The 12,815-nt window shown below is 39.3% G+C and overlaps 1 protein-coding gene across 2 annotated transcripts in view; it reads left to right on the top strand.

The window, feature by feature from the left end:
* The window catches only part of SEL1L2 (SEL1L2 adaptor subunit of ERAD E3 ligase), a 158,009-nt gene that overhangs the window by 63,485 nt on the left and 81,709 nt on the right, over positions 1–12,815 (top strand). For both annotated transcript variants that reach the window (XM_010355255.2, XM_030915182.1), the window contains exon 3: positions 1,388–1,553. In XM_010355255.2, the coding sequence (XP_010353557.1) occupies positions 1,388–1,553 (166 nt within the window). The remainder of the gene's footprint in view (positions 1–1,387; positions 1,554–12,815) is intronic.

Consider the following 12,815-nt stretch of genomic DNA (forward strand, 5'->3'; position numbering starts at 1 on the left):
CCTCCGCCTCCAGGGTTCAAGTGATTCTCCTGCCTCGCCTCCGGAGTAGTTGGGATTACAGGCACGCACCACCAGGCCTGGCTAATTTTTTTGTTTTTTAAGTAGCGACAGGGTTTCATGTTGGCCAGGCTCGTCTCGAACTCCTGACCTCAGGCAATCCAGACACCTCGGCCTCATACAATGCTGGGATTACAGGTGTGAGCCACCGTGCCTAGCCTAAAGTTGTTGTTAAAAAGTCCTTTACATGGCTTCATGTCTCTGCTTGCTCTGGCCCCTGGGTCATTGCTCTGATGTCTTTGCTACCACCTCAAAGGATTTAAGCATGCCAGAAAAGAAAGTTTAAACTATACTGAAGAACAGGAAAAAAAATCAAACAAAAATTCTTGATTCTTAGAAGTAGTAATTCACAAAGAAGGCCAGGTGCGGTGGCTCATGCCTGTAATCCCAGCACTTTGGGAGGCCAAGGAGGGCAGATCACCAGAGGTCAGAAGTTCGAGAACAACCTGGCCAACATGGTGAAACCCCGTTTCTACTAAAAGTACAAAAATTAGCCAGGCATAGTGGCATGCGCCTATAGTCTCAGTTACTCAGGAGGCTGAGGCAGGACAATCGCTTGATCCCGGGAGGCGGAGGTTGCAGTGAGCTGAGATGGCGCCACTGCACTCCAGCGTGGGTGACAGAGTGAGACTCCGTCTCAAAAATAATAATAATGATAGTAATAATTGACAAAGGAAAAATTTTAATCTTTCAATATAATTTACCCTGAAAATTATGTAGGTAAATCATGAATATTTACTTTCATAAAGCTTTAATTTTCTCCCTTAATTCCTGCATTATTTTCTACTACTCAGAAATAATCCCCTAAGCCTATTACCCTACTTAAAAAAGATTAATTGCAATTGTATAACTTCTGAAAAGGACCTTTGGGAAATATTGTTTTAATATTTTGGGAAATATTGTTATTTTAAAGTCAATCAGAAGATTTTCTATACTTTCCACCCATTATAAATTTGTTGTAATGTGTAAGGCAATATTAACATCTTCATTTTTTTTTAGCTAACACAATTGACATTACTATGACAACTTACCAGTGGAAGGTAAATTGGTTAAATTCTCCTACTATTTTATTTATAACATTTAGCTTTTAATGCTTGGCTCTGCAGTTTGGATGACAATATAATAGGTTTAAAAGGTTTTTATTCATAAAACATATGGATTTCTAAAGTGAAGTAAGCCATCTGTCATTTTGATTTGAAAAAAGCAAGAATTAGAGTAATTGCATTAAGCATGTATTTTTGCCATGAATATATGAATTTTTCACTTTCCTTTGTTTCATTTGAAAAAACTCACACATGAACAAAATGAGCAACAGTCTTTTTCTTTGTAGGTATCAGTGAACGAAATCAAACAATATTTATCACACATATTGGAACAAAGAACACCAAGTAATGTAATCAATAAAAGAGAAAATCTCTTAGAAAAAAAGAAGAATCAACGTAAAATAAGAATAAAAGGAATTCAAAATAAAGATATCTTAAGAAATAAGAATCATTGTAAGTAGAATATCTTTTCACATGTAAATTTAAAATGACTACATGCAATATAAAATCAAATTTTAGAGCTGCTTTCTGAGAAGTCTTAGGATATAGTCATAAATATTTATACACACAAAAGCATTAAATTCTGCAGGCTTCTACCTTTGTTTTATTTTAATTTATTTTATTTTTTTGAGACAGGGTCTCACTCTGTTATCCAGGCTGGAGTGCAGCTGCATGATCTTGGCTCGCTGCAACCTCCACATCTTGGGCTCAAGAGACTCCTGCCGCGCCGCGCGAGGTGGCTCACACCTGTAATCCCAGCACTTCCGGAGGCTGGGGCGGGCGAATCACGAGGTCAGGAGATCGAGACCATCCTGGCTACCACAGTGAAACCCCGTCTTTACTAAAAATACGAAAATTAGCCAGGCGTGGTGGCAGGCGCCTGTAGTCCCAGCTACTTGAGGAGGCTGAGGCAGGAGGATGACGTGAACCCGGGTGGCGGAGCTTGCAGTGAGCGGAGATCTCGCCACTGCACTCCAGCCTGGGCGACAGAGACAGAGACCATGTCAAAAAAAAAAAAAAGAGAGAGAGATACTCCTGTCTCAGCCTCCTGAGTAGCTGGGACTACAGGTGCGTGCCACCACACCCAACTAATTTTTTAAATTTTTAGTAGAGATGAGGGCTTGCTATGTTGCCTAGGCTGTTACCCAATATTTTAGATTCAGAATTTGAACTGACAACAATAAGGAAGGTTGATCATCAGAAAATGTGTTCTTCTGACACAAATAAATACAGAAAAGTGATCACTGCTAATAAGAGCAATAGACAGAAATTGAGAACCATAGGTTATGAACCATGGGTTATGGAGGAGAAAGAGAACAGTTTTGGGGCTGGATGAACTCATTGATGTTAGTCTCTGTTGTTTCTGAAAGTCCAGCTTTGACAAGGATTTTCACGTTTTTAAATTTTAATATTTAAGCGTATTTTTTCCTCACATTTAGCTCCAAAAGACTGGTTCACTGCCCATTTGAAGAATTGGCTCTAGATATGACTTCAAAATGTTGACATGCTTAGCTAACTGAAGTTAGGGATTTGGCAGGAAACAAATGGCACATTTAAATTGAGTCATTTGAGAAGAGTTTAATAAAGAGACTATTTATTTCTAAAGGCCTAGACAGGATATAGGGATACCACAAAGTTCCCCCTGGGGCGAGTAGCAGGACTAGCATTACCACCCCATAGCCCTGAAGTGCCATAGGGCAGTGGTGGCTACCAGAGGTAAGTGGAGAAGGCTCTGTGACAGAACTATGGCCTCAAGTCAAGGACAAAGCCAGCCTGCAGAGACCCAGATTGAGGAGGCAGGGAAGAAACAGCCCCACCTCACTTCCTGCTTACCCTTCATATCTCCTGCTAGTGATGCTTTTGTACCAAATCTCTTCAGAAGCAGAAAGGAAAGGGAGTCCATTGATGCGATGTGGTCCTTATGGGTTAGAGTCCCAAGGCACAGAACAGGATGGAGTGGGATCTAGAATGGCAATCAAAAGGCCGGCGGCCATCGCCTATGCCTGTCATCCCAGCACTTCAGGAAGCTGAGGTGGGAGGATTGCCTAAGCTCAGGAGTTTGAGACCAGCCTGGCCAATATGGTGAAACCTTGTATCTACCAAAACTACAAAAATTAGCTGGGCGTGATGGCATGTGCCTGTAATCCCAGATACTTGGGAGGCTGAGGCAGGAAGATCACTTGAGGCCAGGAGGCGGAGGCTGCAGTGAGCTGAGATTGCACCACTGCACTCCAGCCTGGGCGACAGATGGAGACCCTGTCTCAAAAAAAAAAAAAAAAAAACCGGGCACGGTGGCTTACATCTATAATCCCAGCATTTTGGAAGGCCGAGGTGGGCGGATCACGAGGTCAGGAGATCGAGACCATCCTGGCTACCACGGCGAAACCCCGCCTCTACTAAAAATACAAAAAATTAGCTGGGTGTGGTGGTGGGCACCTGTAGTCCCGGCTACTCGGGAGGCTGAGACGGGAGAATGAGGTGAACCCGGGAGGCAGAGCTTGCAGTGAGCTGAGATCGCGCCACTGCACTCCAGCCTGGGCGACAGAGCGAGACTCCGTCTCAAAAAAAAAAAAAAAAAGGCAAAGGCAATTAGAAGATATCCAACACACCAGACCGGGGAGATTAGATGGCATGAACTAAAAGGATAAAGAGCTTTTAGTGGCACACAGTGGAAGCATAGTTAGTAAAATAAAGTTTCAGAATCTTACAGTAAAAAGGAACATTACAGGTCCTCACCTAAAAGTACTAAGTCAGTGTAGAAGTCGGGGTTCAACCAGAAAACAAAACAAAACAAAGCAAAAAACAGTAGGAGATGTCTATACTTAGGAATTAATTGCAAGAGATTGGCTTATGCGATTGTGGGGCTGGCGGGGCAAGTCCCATATGTAAAGAGCAGGCTATCAGGGAGACCAGGCTGGAACTCTTGGGCATGAGCTGAAGCTGCTGTCCACAGGCGGAATTTTTTCTTCCTCAGAGAAGCCGCAGCTCCATTCTTAAGTCTTTGCAACTGATGGATTCAGGCCAACCCAGATTATCTAGAATCATCTCCTTTTGATGGGTTTTAATCATAGCTACAAAACAGCATCACAGCAACAACTAGATTCCTGTTTGAATAACTAAGGATGATAGCCAAGCCAAACTGACACATGAAATTGACCAACACAACCAGGTGTCTCCTAAGCCTTATGTGTTTGTCTACATTTTTGAATTTAAGTGTAATATTTTACATTTATGTGTATTAAACTTCACTGTGCATATTTTACATTAACAGGCAGTTTATATTTATGTGGATTAAACTTCATTCTGGACCATTATTCCAGCCTATTGATTGCATTAACGAATTCATTAGTTATTCTCTCCTAGCTTTCTGTCATTCGAAATTTTGACAAGCATATCACTTCCAATCTTTTACACATGTTCTTGTTAGAGAAATTAGCAAGATGGGCCAAATTTAGCACCTAGGGCCCACAATAATACACCATAAATCTTTAGAGTTTTATTGGTGACTGGGTATCTTATTAGTGGGTGGGCAAATGTAATTGTTTGGTCAGGAATATCTAACCAAATATAGATAAGATAAAAATCTGCATGTGATGGCGGGTGAAAAAATTGTATTTACCAGAATGTCTTATACAGTGTGCATTGCCTTTGTATGGCAGTGTGCCGAGGGCCTGGGGTCATGTCTTAACAAGCATTCTTGGCTGGTAAACACCCCCTCCTGCTCTCCCACCTCCCTGCAACACAGAAGCCTGGTGTCAGCTGATGCCAAGTCTTCAAGAATGGAAAGACATTGCCCTGCAGAACCAGGGAGAGGAATGTTGACATTTTGTTTTTGAAACAGCAGATATGAGGAGCAAGAAAGATGGTGATTGGCTGCGCTAAATTGAAAAGTTAGTGAAACTTCAAAGTTGGGGGATTCCAACTGATATTTTTAAGTCAGCAATGTCTAAGATGATCATTAAAAATTGTTTTTGTTCCTGGGATAACTCATCTTCTCTTTCTGTTCTACAAAATCATAGATAAAATTTGTATTCCTCATAAATGTTTTGTAAGAGTAAATAGCCTTTTGGGACAACTCAAGGAGATACTAAGTTTCACTGTGGGTCCATGAGACACAGCTTGGGAACAGTACCTATGTAACTAGGAGTTAAGAAAGTAGAGGAAGCTGTGGAGAAGCTACCTTCCCTAGAGGAGAGTTTGAACTTCATAAACTGTGGAATGAAATAAGAATATGGGTTACACATGATTATCAGACTGGCTCAGAACCTTATTGAAGTCTATTCTTATTTAGCTCCCATTTAAACATTTTGTGCACAGGATATGTGTGAGATATAGGTGTTCTATAAATGCTATTCCACAGACCTACCAGTCCTTCACAAAAGAGAAATGGGATTTAACTTACTCTCAAACATTCTTTCTAATTCTTAGTGATTATTCTTAATGGAATGCTCACAAAACACATGTAATAATCTGTTCTAAAAAATAAAGAGATTAACGTCATTATAGTTCCAGAATATAAATAAATTTCTCTACATTTTAAAAATAGAGAAAACTATTTACCCATTCTTGGAATTTTGCCACTTGTCTCTTTACCCAGAATTTCTCACATATAACAAATAGCATTTATACCACCATAGCTTAAAGGCAAGATCTGTGCCTGGCACTGTATCTGTCGCATAGTTGGAATGAAGAAATATTTGCCGAATTACATTGAGTTGAATTCTTTTTGTAGAGAGCTAGGATGTAAACTAGATCTTCTAACTCCAAATTTAGCATTCTCTGTGTGCTATATTACAATATAGTGCTACATAAAAATAATAAGGCTTAACTTTTTTAGAGTACATTTGGATAGTATTTTATAGATGAACACGATACTTTCCCATCCATTACCTTTTTTAAAATGGCATGTTCACTTTTCCTTAGGGTATTTTAACACCATAACTTCAACAACTAATTCTTCCATATGAGTCAGAATGAAGTCTAAAGGAATAATTATTTGTATTAAACTGTTAGCAAGACAAATCAATAACCAATCATGCAGTAGGAACAGTGGAACCTATTCCTGCAGGCCACTAGGACACTACAGGTCATGTCCTTCCTGGCACCCCTTAGAATTAATCATCATTAATTCTGATGATCGTACCCAATCACCACTGTGCTCTAGGTTGAAGGGAGGTATCTTGGAACCTTGTCTTAAGTCAGTCTTGGCATTCCTTTCTGCTGCTTCTGGGGCCTATTACCAGCTAGGCTAAATCTAATATTTGCATTCCATTTTATTGATTATTTTTCGGTATATTTGGAATGGACACTGTGGAGTGCTGCTCTTCAGACCCCCTTCAACAAGGAACTAGTTGCCCAATTGCTGGGAGTACAGTCTGTAGACAGCCTTTGGCAGTTAGTCTCTGAAGGGACTGTTTTCAGGTACAGAGAGCTGCATAGCTGAGGTCATGCCTCATTCCTGGGGCAGCTCACTTCCAATGGCCAGTTGATACAGGAGTATGCAGGCAGGATCATCTAACCCTAACCTGAGACAACCCTTTAACAGGCCATTTTAGCTCCACAGAGCTCTACCTGTGGGGTCAGCCAGGTGTTTCTCTTGCAGCCAAGTGAGCCTGCATCACAGTTTCTCCCTCTGCCCAGTCCAACTTCTTTAGATGTGGTTCTAAAGGTCACTTCTTAACAAAAACCCTGACTCCTACGATCTGCTTATCAAGGAACCCAACCTGGTCACCATTTAATACCTTTCCTAGTATTTGCTAAAAGTTTTTCTTTAAATCAGCCCACAGTTTTATGTATGTGAATTGATTTTAAAAGAAGTCTTCTAAAGATCTCTCATTCTAGCAAAATGGTGGGTTGATCCAAAAGGAAAATCCTCTTGCTACAAATACCTAAAAATGATGCCTAAAGTATGCCATAACTTTAAATGTTTTAAAGGCAGAATTGGGCTCACAAGGAACAGAAATCCTCAAATGTTAGAAATAATGGAAAGCAAGTATGTAGTTGATGTTTTGGGGAGTTGTAGTCAGAGCTGGTAAAGGCTGAGCCTTGTATTTTAAGTCCCAGATTGGGAAAGGAAAAAGGACATTAGGACTTTTGAGAAGGGAATTGGAAAGAAGAACTATGAATAAAGCTAGGAGTTTCATGGAGATGTTCAGACAGCAAAAGAGAAGATTAGGGAAAGTCAACCAACCAATCACCACCTGCCATAGTAGGCAAATATCAAGGAAACGTGTTCTCTATTGAAGCTCTCACAGGGAAAATCCTCTCCCTGGTAAAACCCTCACCACAGCCCTGAGCCTCATACAGATTTGGATTTGAATTTATGCCATCTGATTTTTTCGGTGAAAACTTCTAAACCAATATAAAATTTTTCTTCAGTCAATAAAATAATGACTCTGGAAACCTGACAGAAGCAACACAAACTCACTCTGGAGAAACAGTCTCACAGTTGCCACAAACGAAGCCTTACTAGGGAGAAACTCACAAGAAGACTTGAGAAAATACACAAGTGAAAAAATCCACTCAGTGAGTCAACATACATGCACACTGACTGCACACACACAATAAGAGGCATAGCACCCCAAGTATTTTTGGGGGGGTGGAGATGGAGTCTCACTCTGTCGCCCAGGGTGGAGTGCAGTGGTGCCATCTCGGCTCACTGCAGTCTCTGTCTCCTGGGTTCAAGCGACTGTCCTACCTTAGCCTCCCTGAGTAGCTGAGATTACAGGTGTGCACCACTATGCCCAGCTAATTTTCATATTTTTAGTAGAGACGGGGTCTCACCATGCTGGCCAGGCTGGTCTCAAACTCCTGACCTCAGGTGATCTGCCCGCCTCAGCCTCCCAAAGTGCTGGGATTACAGGTGTCAGCCACCGTGCCCGGCCAGCACCTCAAGACTTGATAGAGTAGAACAACCTGAAAAAGTCTACAGAATAAATACATTTTAAAATGGTTAGGAAAGCATAAAGACAAGGCATCCTGACAAAGGAATAAGCAGCCACATAAAAGAACCCACTAGAGTTAAGAAAAATGAAACGCCTGTAACCCTAACAGTCTGGGAGGCCAATGTGGGAGGATCACTTAAGTCCAAGGATTACAGAACAGCCTGGGCAATATGGTGAGAGTCTGTCTCTATGAAAAAAGGAAATTAGCCAGGCATGGTGACACATACCAGTAGTCCCAGCTACTTGGAAGGCTGAGGTGGGAGGATCTCTTGAGCCCAGGAGTTTGAGATTACGGTGTGCTATGATCACACCACTGCACTCTGCCCTAGGCAACAGAGTGAGACCCTATTTCTAAAAAAAAAAAAAAAAAAAAAAGCTTATTCATTGACATTAAAAATCAAAGGATGGCTTAAGAAGGCCAGACACAGTAGAAGAGAACATTAACAAATTACCAGAAAAATCAGAAGAAATTGTCTTGAATGCAGTCCAAAAAAAAAGAGTTAAAGAACAGATACTCTTAGACTGAAAGAAAAATACCATACTCGACTACCTGCTGTTTGTAAGAAACATACTTAAAACATGATGCACAAAAACTGAGGTTAACTGGATAGAAATGATATCCCAGGCAACACTAATTAAAAGAATGCTCATATTAACTTCAGACAAAATAGACTTCAAGGTAAAGTCAATAATAGGGAGAAAAAGAGGATCACCACGCAATGTTCAAAGGAACAATCACAAGGAAGTTGTGATAATTCTAAGCATGTATCCATCAATATAACCTCAAAATATAAAAACGAAAAATTAACAGTCTTGCAATAGGAAATGAACAAATCCACAATTGTTGAAGATTTTTAACATCTCTTAGAAACTGGTAGATTCAGCAAACAAAAAATTACTAAAAATCAAAAAGATTTGAACATATAAAGCTCAATTTAATAATATATGGTATTTAATTCAATAATTAAAGAATATATATTTGTTTGTTTGTTTGTTTTTTGAGGAAGAGTCTCACTCTGTCGCCAAGGCTGGAGTGCAGTGGCACAATCTCAGCCCACTGCAAATTCCACCTGCTGGGTTCAAGCAATTCTTGTGCCTCAGCCTCCCGAGTAGCCGGGACTACAGGCATGTGCCACTATGCTCGGCTAATTTTTGTATTATTAGTATAACTGGGGTTTCCCCATGTAACCCAGGCTGGTTCAAGTGATTCACCTACCTTGGCCTCCCAAAGTCCTGGGATTACAGGTGTGAGCTCCTGCACTCAGCCAAGAATATATAATCTTTTTAAGTAAAGAAATGGAACCTGTATAAAAATTGGCCACACACAAGACCACAAAACAAGTTTCAACATAAACCAAGGAATCTATATGATTCTGCTCGGCTCTCTGATCCCAACGCAATAAAATTACAAGCCATAATTAGACAATTTTTTAAAATCCTTTTATGTCTGGAAAGTGTAATAAACAGTTCTAAACATTGTTTGAATAAGTTAGAACAGAAATTTGAAAATATTTATAATTGATAATGAAAACACTCCATAAAAATTGTAGAATGCCACCAAAACAGTAACTAGAGAGAAATGTATTGTTTCAAATTCATATACCATATTTGTGTCAAATTTAAGATGTCAAAAGTTATAAGATACACCATTGTTTTACGGCCACTAAGAAATAAAAGTGCTGCTGATTAAATATGATATCCTGGTGGTGGCCTGTAGCCATTGTCTAACAGACACGGGGATGTAACAGCCCAGCCCTGTTGCCTGTGGGAAGGGAGCAACCCTCTAGTGCCATCCACCCTACAAAGCTCTAAACCTCTCCTGAAACTCTATACTTGCTTGGTTCCTTCCTATGCCCTGTGCTGCGTTTCTCAGTCTTGGATATGTTTCACCACAAAATCTAAAACCTTAATACATAAATTTAAAAATAAATCAATCAATACTATCTAGAAAAATAAAAGGAGAAAGATAGTACATTCCATTATTTTGAATCTCAAGTTATATTTACATCACAAACCACATAAAGGATTAAATAGAACTAAAAAAAATTAACAAGCAAGCGAGGTGAATATCTTAGTCTGACTAAAAATCAGGTGCTTTCATCATTAAATTGATACAAAGAGATAAAAATGGGAAATTCTTTTCCTCTGCAGAAAATCTAGCCTACACAGATACTGCATCCTTTTTTAAAAATCTAATTTCAATTGTATTTAATATAAACCAGCTTCAGCTTCAGATTTTGTGAATAATGCATCAGAAGAGTTCTTCACATTTGCCCTTATGTGTGTCAGGAAGACACAATCCTAGATGTGGAGGAAGAATAACGATCCATTACTAAAAATAACACTTCATCCAAGAAAGAATGACTCAGCAAAGAGTTTAGTCAACGATGCAATCGACTCAAATATGTTTGAATAAGAGCAAATATATTTACAATAATCAAGTTTACTTGCAATCTCCAGATCATTGTCAAACATAAATAACTCCAGTCATATTGTGAGAAGTGGTAAACAAATTGTATTAAAAGTAGAAAGAAAACCTGTCTTCAAATATCTACTCAACAAAATTTGAAATAACAGGAATTGTGTTCTTATTTATTAATTATATAATTATGCATTATTGTATATTTGTTACAAGGACTTAATTCATTTTCAAAAACTTTTAATTTAGCAGAAAGAAATATGGTTCATGTAACAAGTGAAGAATCAAAAGCAAAATCGATTATGTTGGAATAAGAGCTGAAACTTAAAAAGCACTTAGATACTCGGCAGGTTTCAGTTCTTGTACTTAATTTTCCCACTGCTTTTGAGAAGAAGGGGCTATTTTAATTCCCATTTTATAATGAGGTGATGTAGGCACTGAGAGGTTAAATAATCTTCCCAAGTTTGTATAGTTGGTACCTAGTAAATGACAGTCCAAATCTGGACAGTCTGATTCGAATCTGTGCTCATACTGCTTCTCAAAGCTACAAACACGCAGAATCATGAGATAGAGAACATAAATTAGTATCAAGAGAAGAAAAACTTGAAAAATGGGTCCATAAATACATTTTTTTGCTTTAAAATAAATTTGTTGCAAGTTGTTACAAGTATTTTAAGCAATGGATTGTTTATTGAAAGTAATACTTTATTTACCTGACATTATTGAAAGTGTTTCCTGTAAATCATTTTTCCCATTAGGTGAGTCATATCCATTTTTATTTTGACTGTTTCTGTGCTTGGCCCTGAATGCTCTTATAGTAAAGAAAATTTGATCAATCAATATCATAGTTTTTTAGTATTTTAATAAACAGAGGCCAAGTGTAGTGGCTCATGCCTGTAATCCCAGCATTTTGGGAAGCTGAGGTGGGCGGATCACTTGAGGTCAGGAGCTCAAGACCAGCCTGGCCAACATGGGGAAACCGAATCTCTACCAAAAAGACAAAAATTAGGTGGGCATGGTGGCATGCGCCTGTAGTCCCAGCTAGTCAGAGGCTGAGGCATGAGAATCACTTGAACCCAGGACGGGGAGGCTGCAGTGAGCCAAGATTTCACCACTGCACTCCAGCTGGGACAACAGAGTGAAGAAGAAAAATAATTGAATTGCAATACATTTGGAAAGCCAAAAAAGAATTACAAATAAAAGTAAAAGCCATAGGTAGAAATTTGTAGTGGTAAATCATTTCTCATATGTATATGTATACAGAGCCAATCTTTCAAAATTTATTTTCACTCTCTAAAAGCATTTTCATAGGAGCTATTATTATTCCACACACAGATTATTAGGTTTTCTCCATTATTTTTCCCCCTTTAATTAGAAGTATAGATAACAGATAACTCAGAGCAGAAATTAGATCCTGAAAGTGCCTGGTATTACTAAATTGGTCGGATAACGTGAAGTATTCAAAATAATTTTAAATAGGTTTTTCAGTTAAGAATTTTTTTTAGTTTTTAAATTTTTAATTTTTTTTTTTTTTTTTTTTTTTTTTTTTTGAGACGGAGTCTCGCTCTGTCGCCCGGGCTGGAGTGCAGTGGCCGGATCTCAGCTCACTGCAAGCTCCGCCTCCCGGGTTTACGCCATTCTCCTGCCTCAGCCTCCCGAGTAGCTGGGACTACAGGCGCCCGCCACCTCACCCGGCTAGTTTTTTGTATTTTTTAGTAGAGACGGGGTTTCACCATGTTAGCCAGGATGGTCTCGATCTTCTGACCTCGTGATCCGCCCGTCTCGGCCTCCCAAAGCGCTGGGATTACAGGCTTGAGCCACCGCGCCCGGCCTTAAATTTTTAATTTTTTAAATTTAATTTAAAAAGGAAAGTGAGCGACTCTGATTGCTTGTCAGAAAGATAAAAAACAAGAGCGCTACTTGTTCTTTGTGGTCTTGTTAATGAGGCATCAAATCCCAAATGCCTTTCCTTTGAAATGGCTTCAAGGGTGGTTCTTCTAATCAAAGATTTCAGTAAGTGTTGTAATGGACTTCAAGAGGCACTGTGATGTTGTAAAAGGCTGCATGTGTGTGTGTGTGTATGTGAGGGTGTGTGTGTGAGAGAGAGAGAAATTGTGTGTGTGCACATGCACACATTGGTGGAAGGACCTTTATATCTTTAAGTCTGACTCTTCCCACAGCCAGCCTTCCCCAACTATAAACTGGTGATGATTTTTTTAAAATTGCAAAGTGTTACATAAACATTTGGAAAATATCACTGTAGCAGGTAAAATTTAATTTCTTCATTTTCCTTGAATTCTACAAAACTGATTCTGAGCCCTCATCCTACGAGGCAAGTTATTATGAGTATTC

This window comes from Rhinopithecus roxellana, chromosome 13 (assembly GCF_007565055.1).
Source record: "Rhinopithecus roxellana isolate Shanxi Qingling chromosome 13, ASM756505v1, whole genome shotgun sequence".
NCBI classification, from domain to species: domain Eukaryota; kingdom Metazoa; phylum Chordata; class Mammalia; order Primates; family Cercopithecidae; genus Rhinopithecus; species Rhinopithecus roxellana.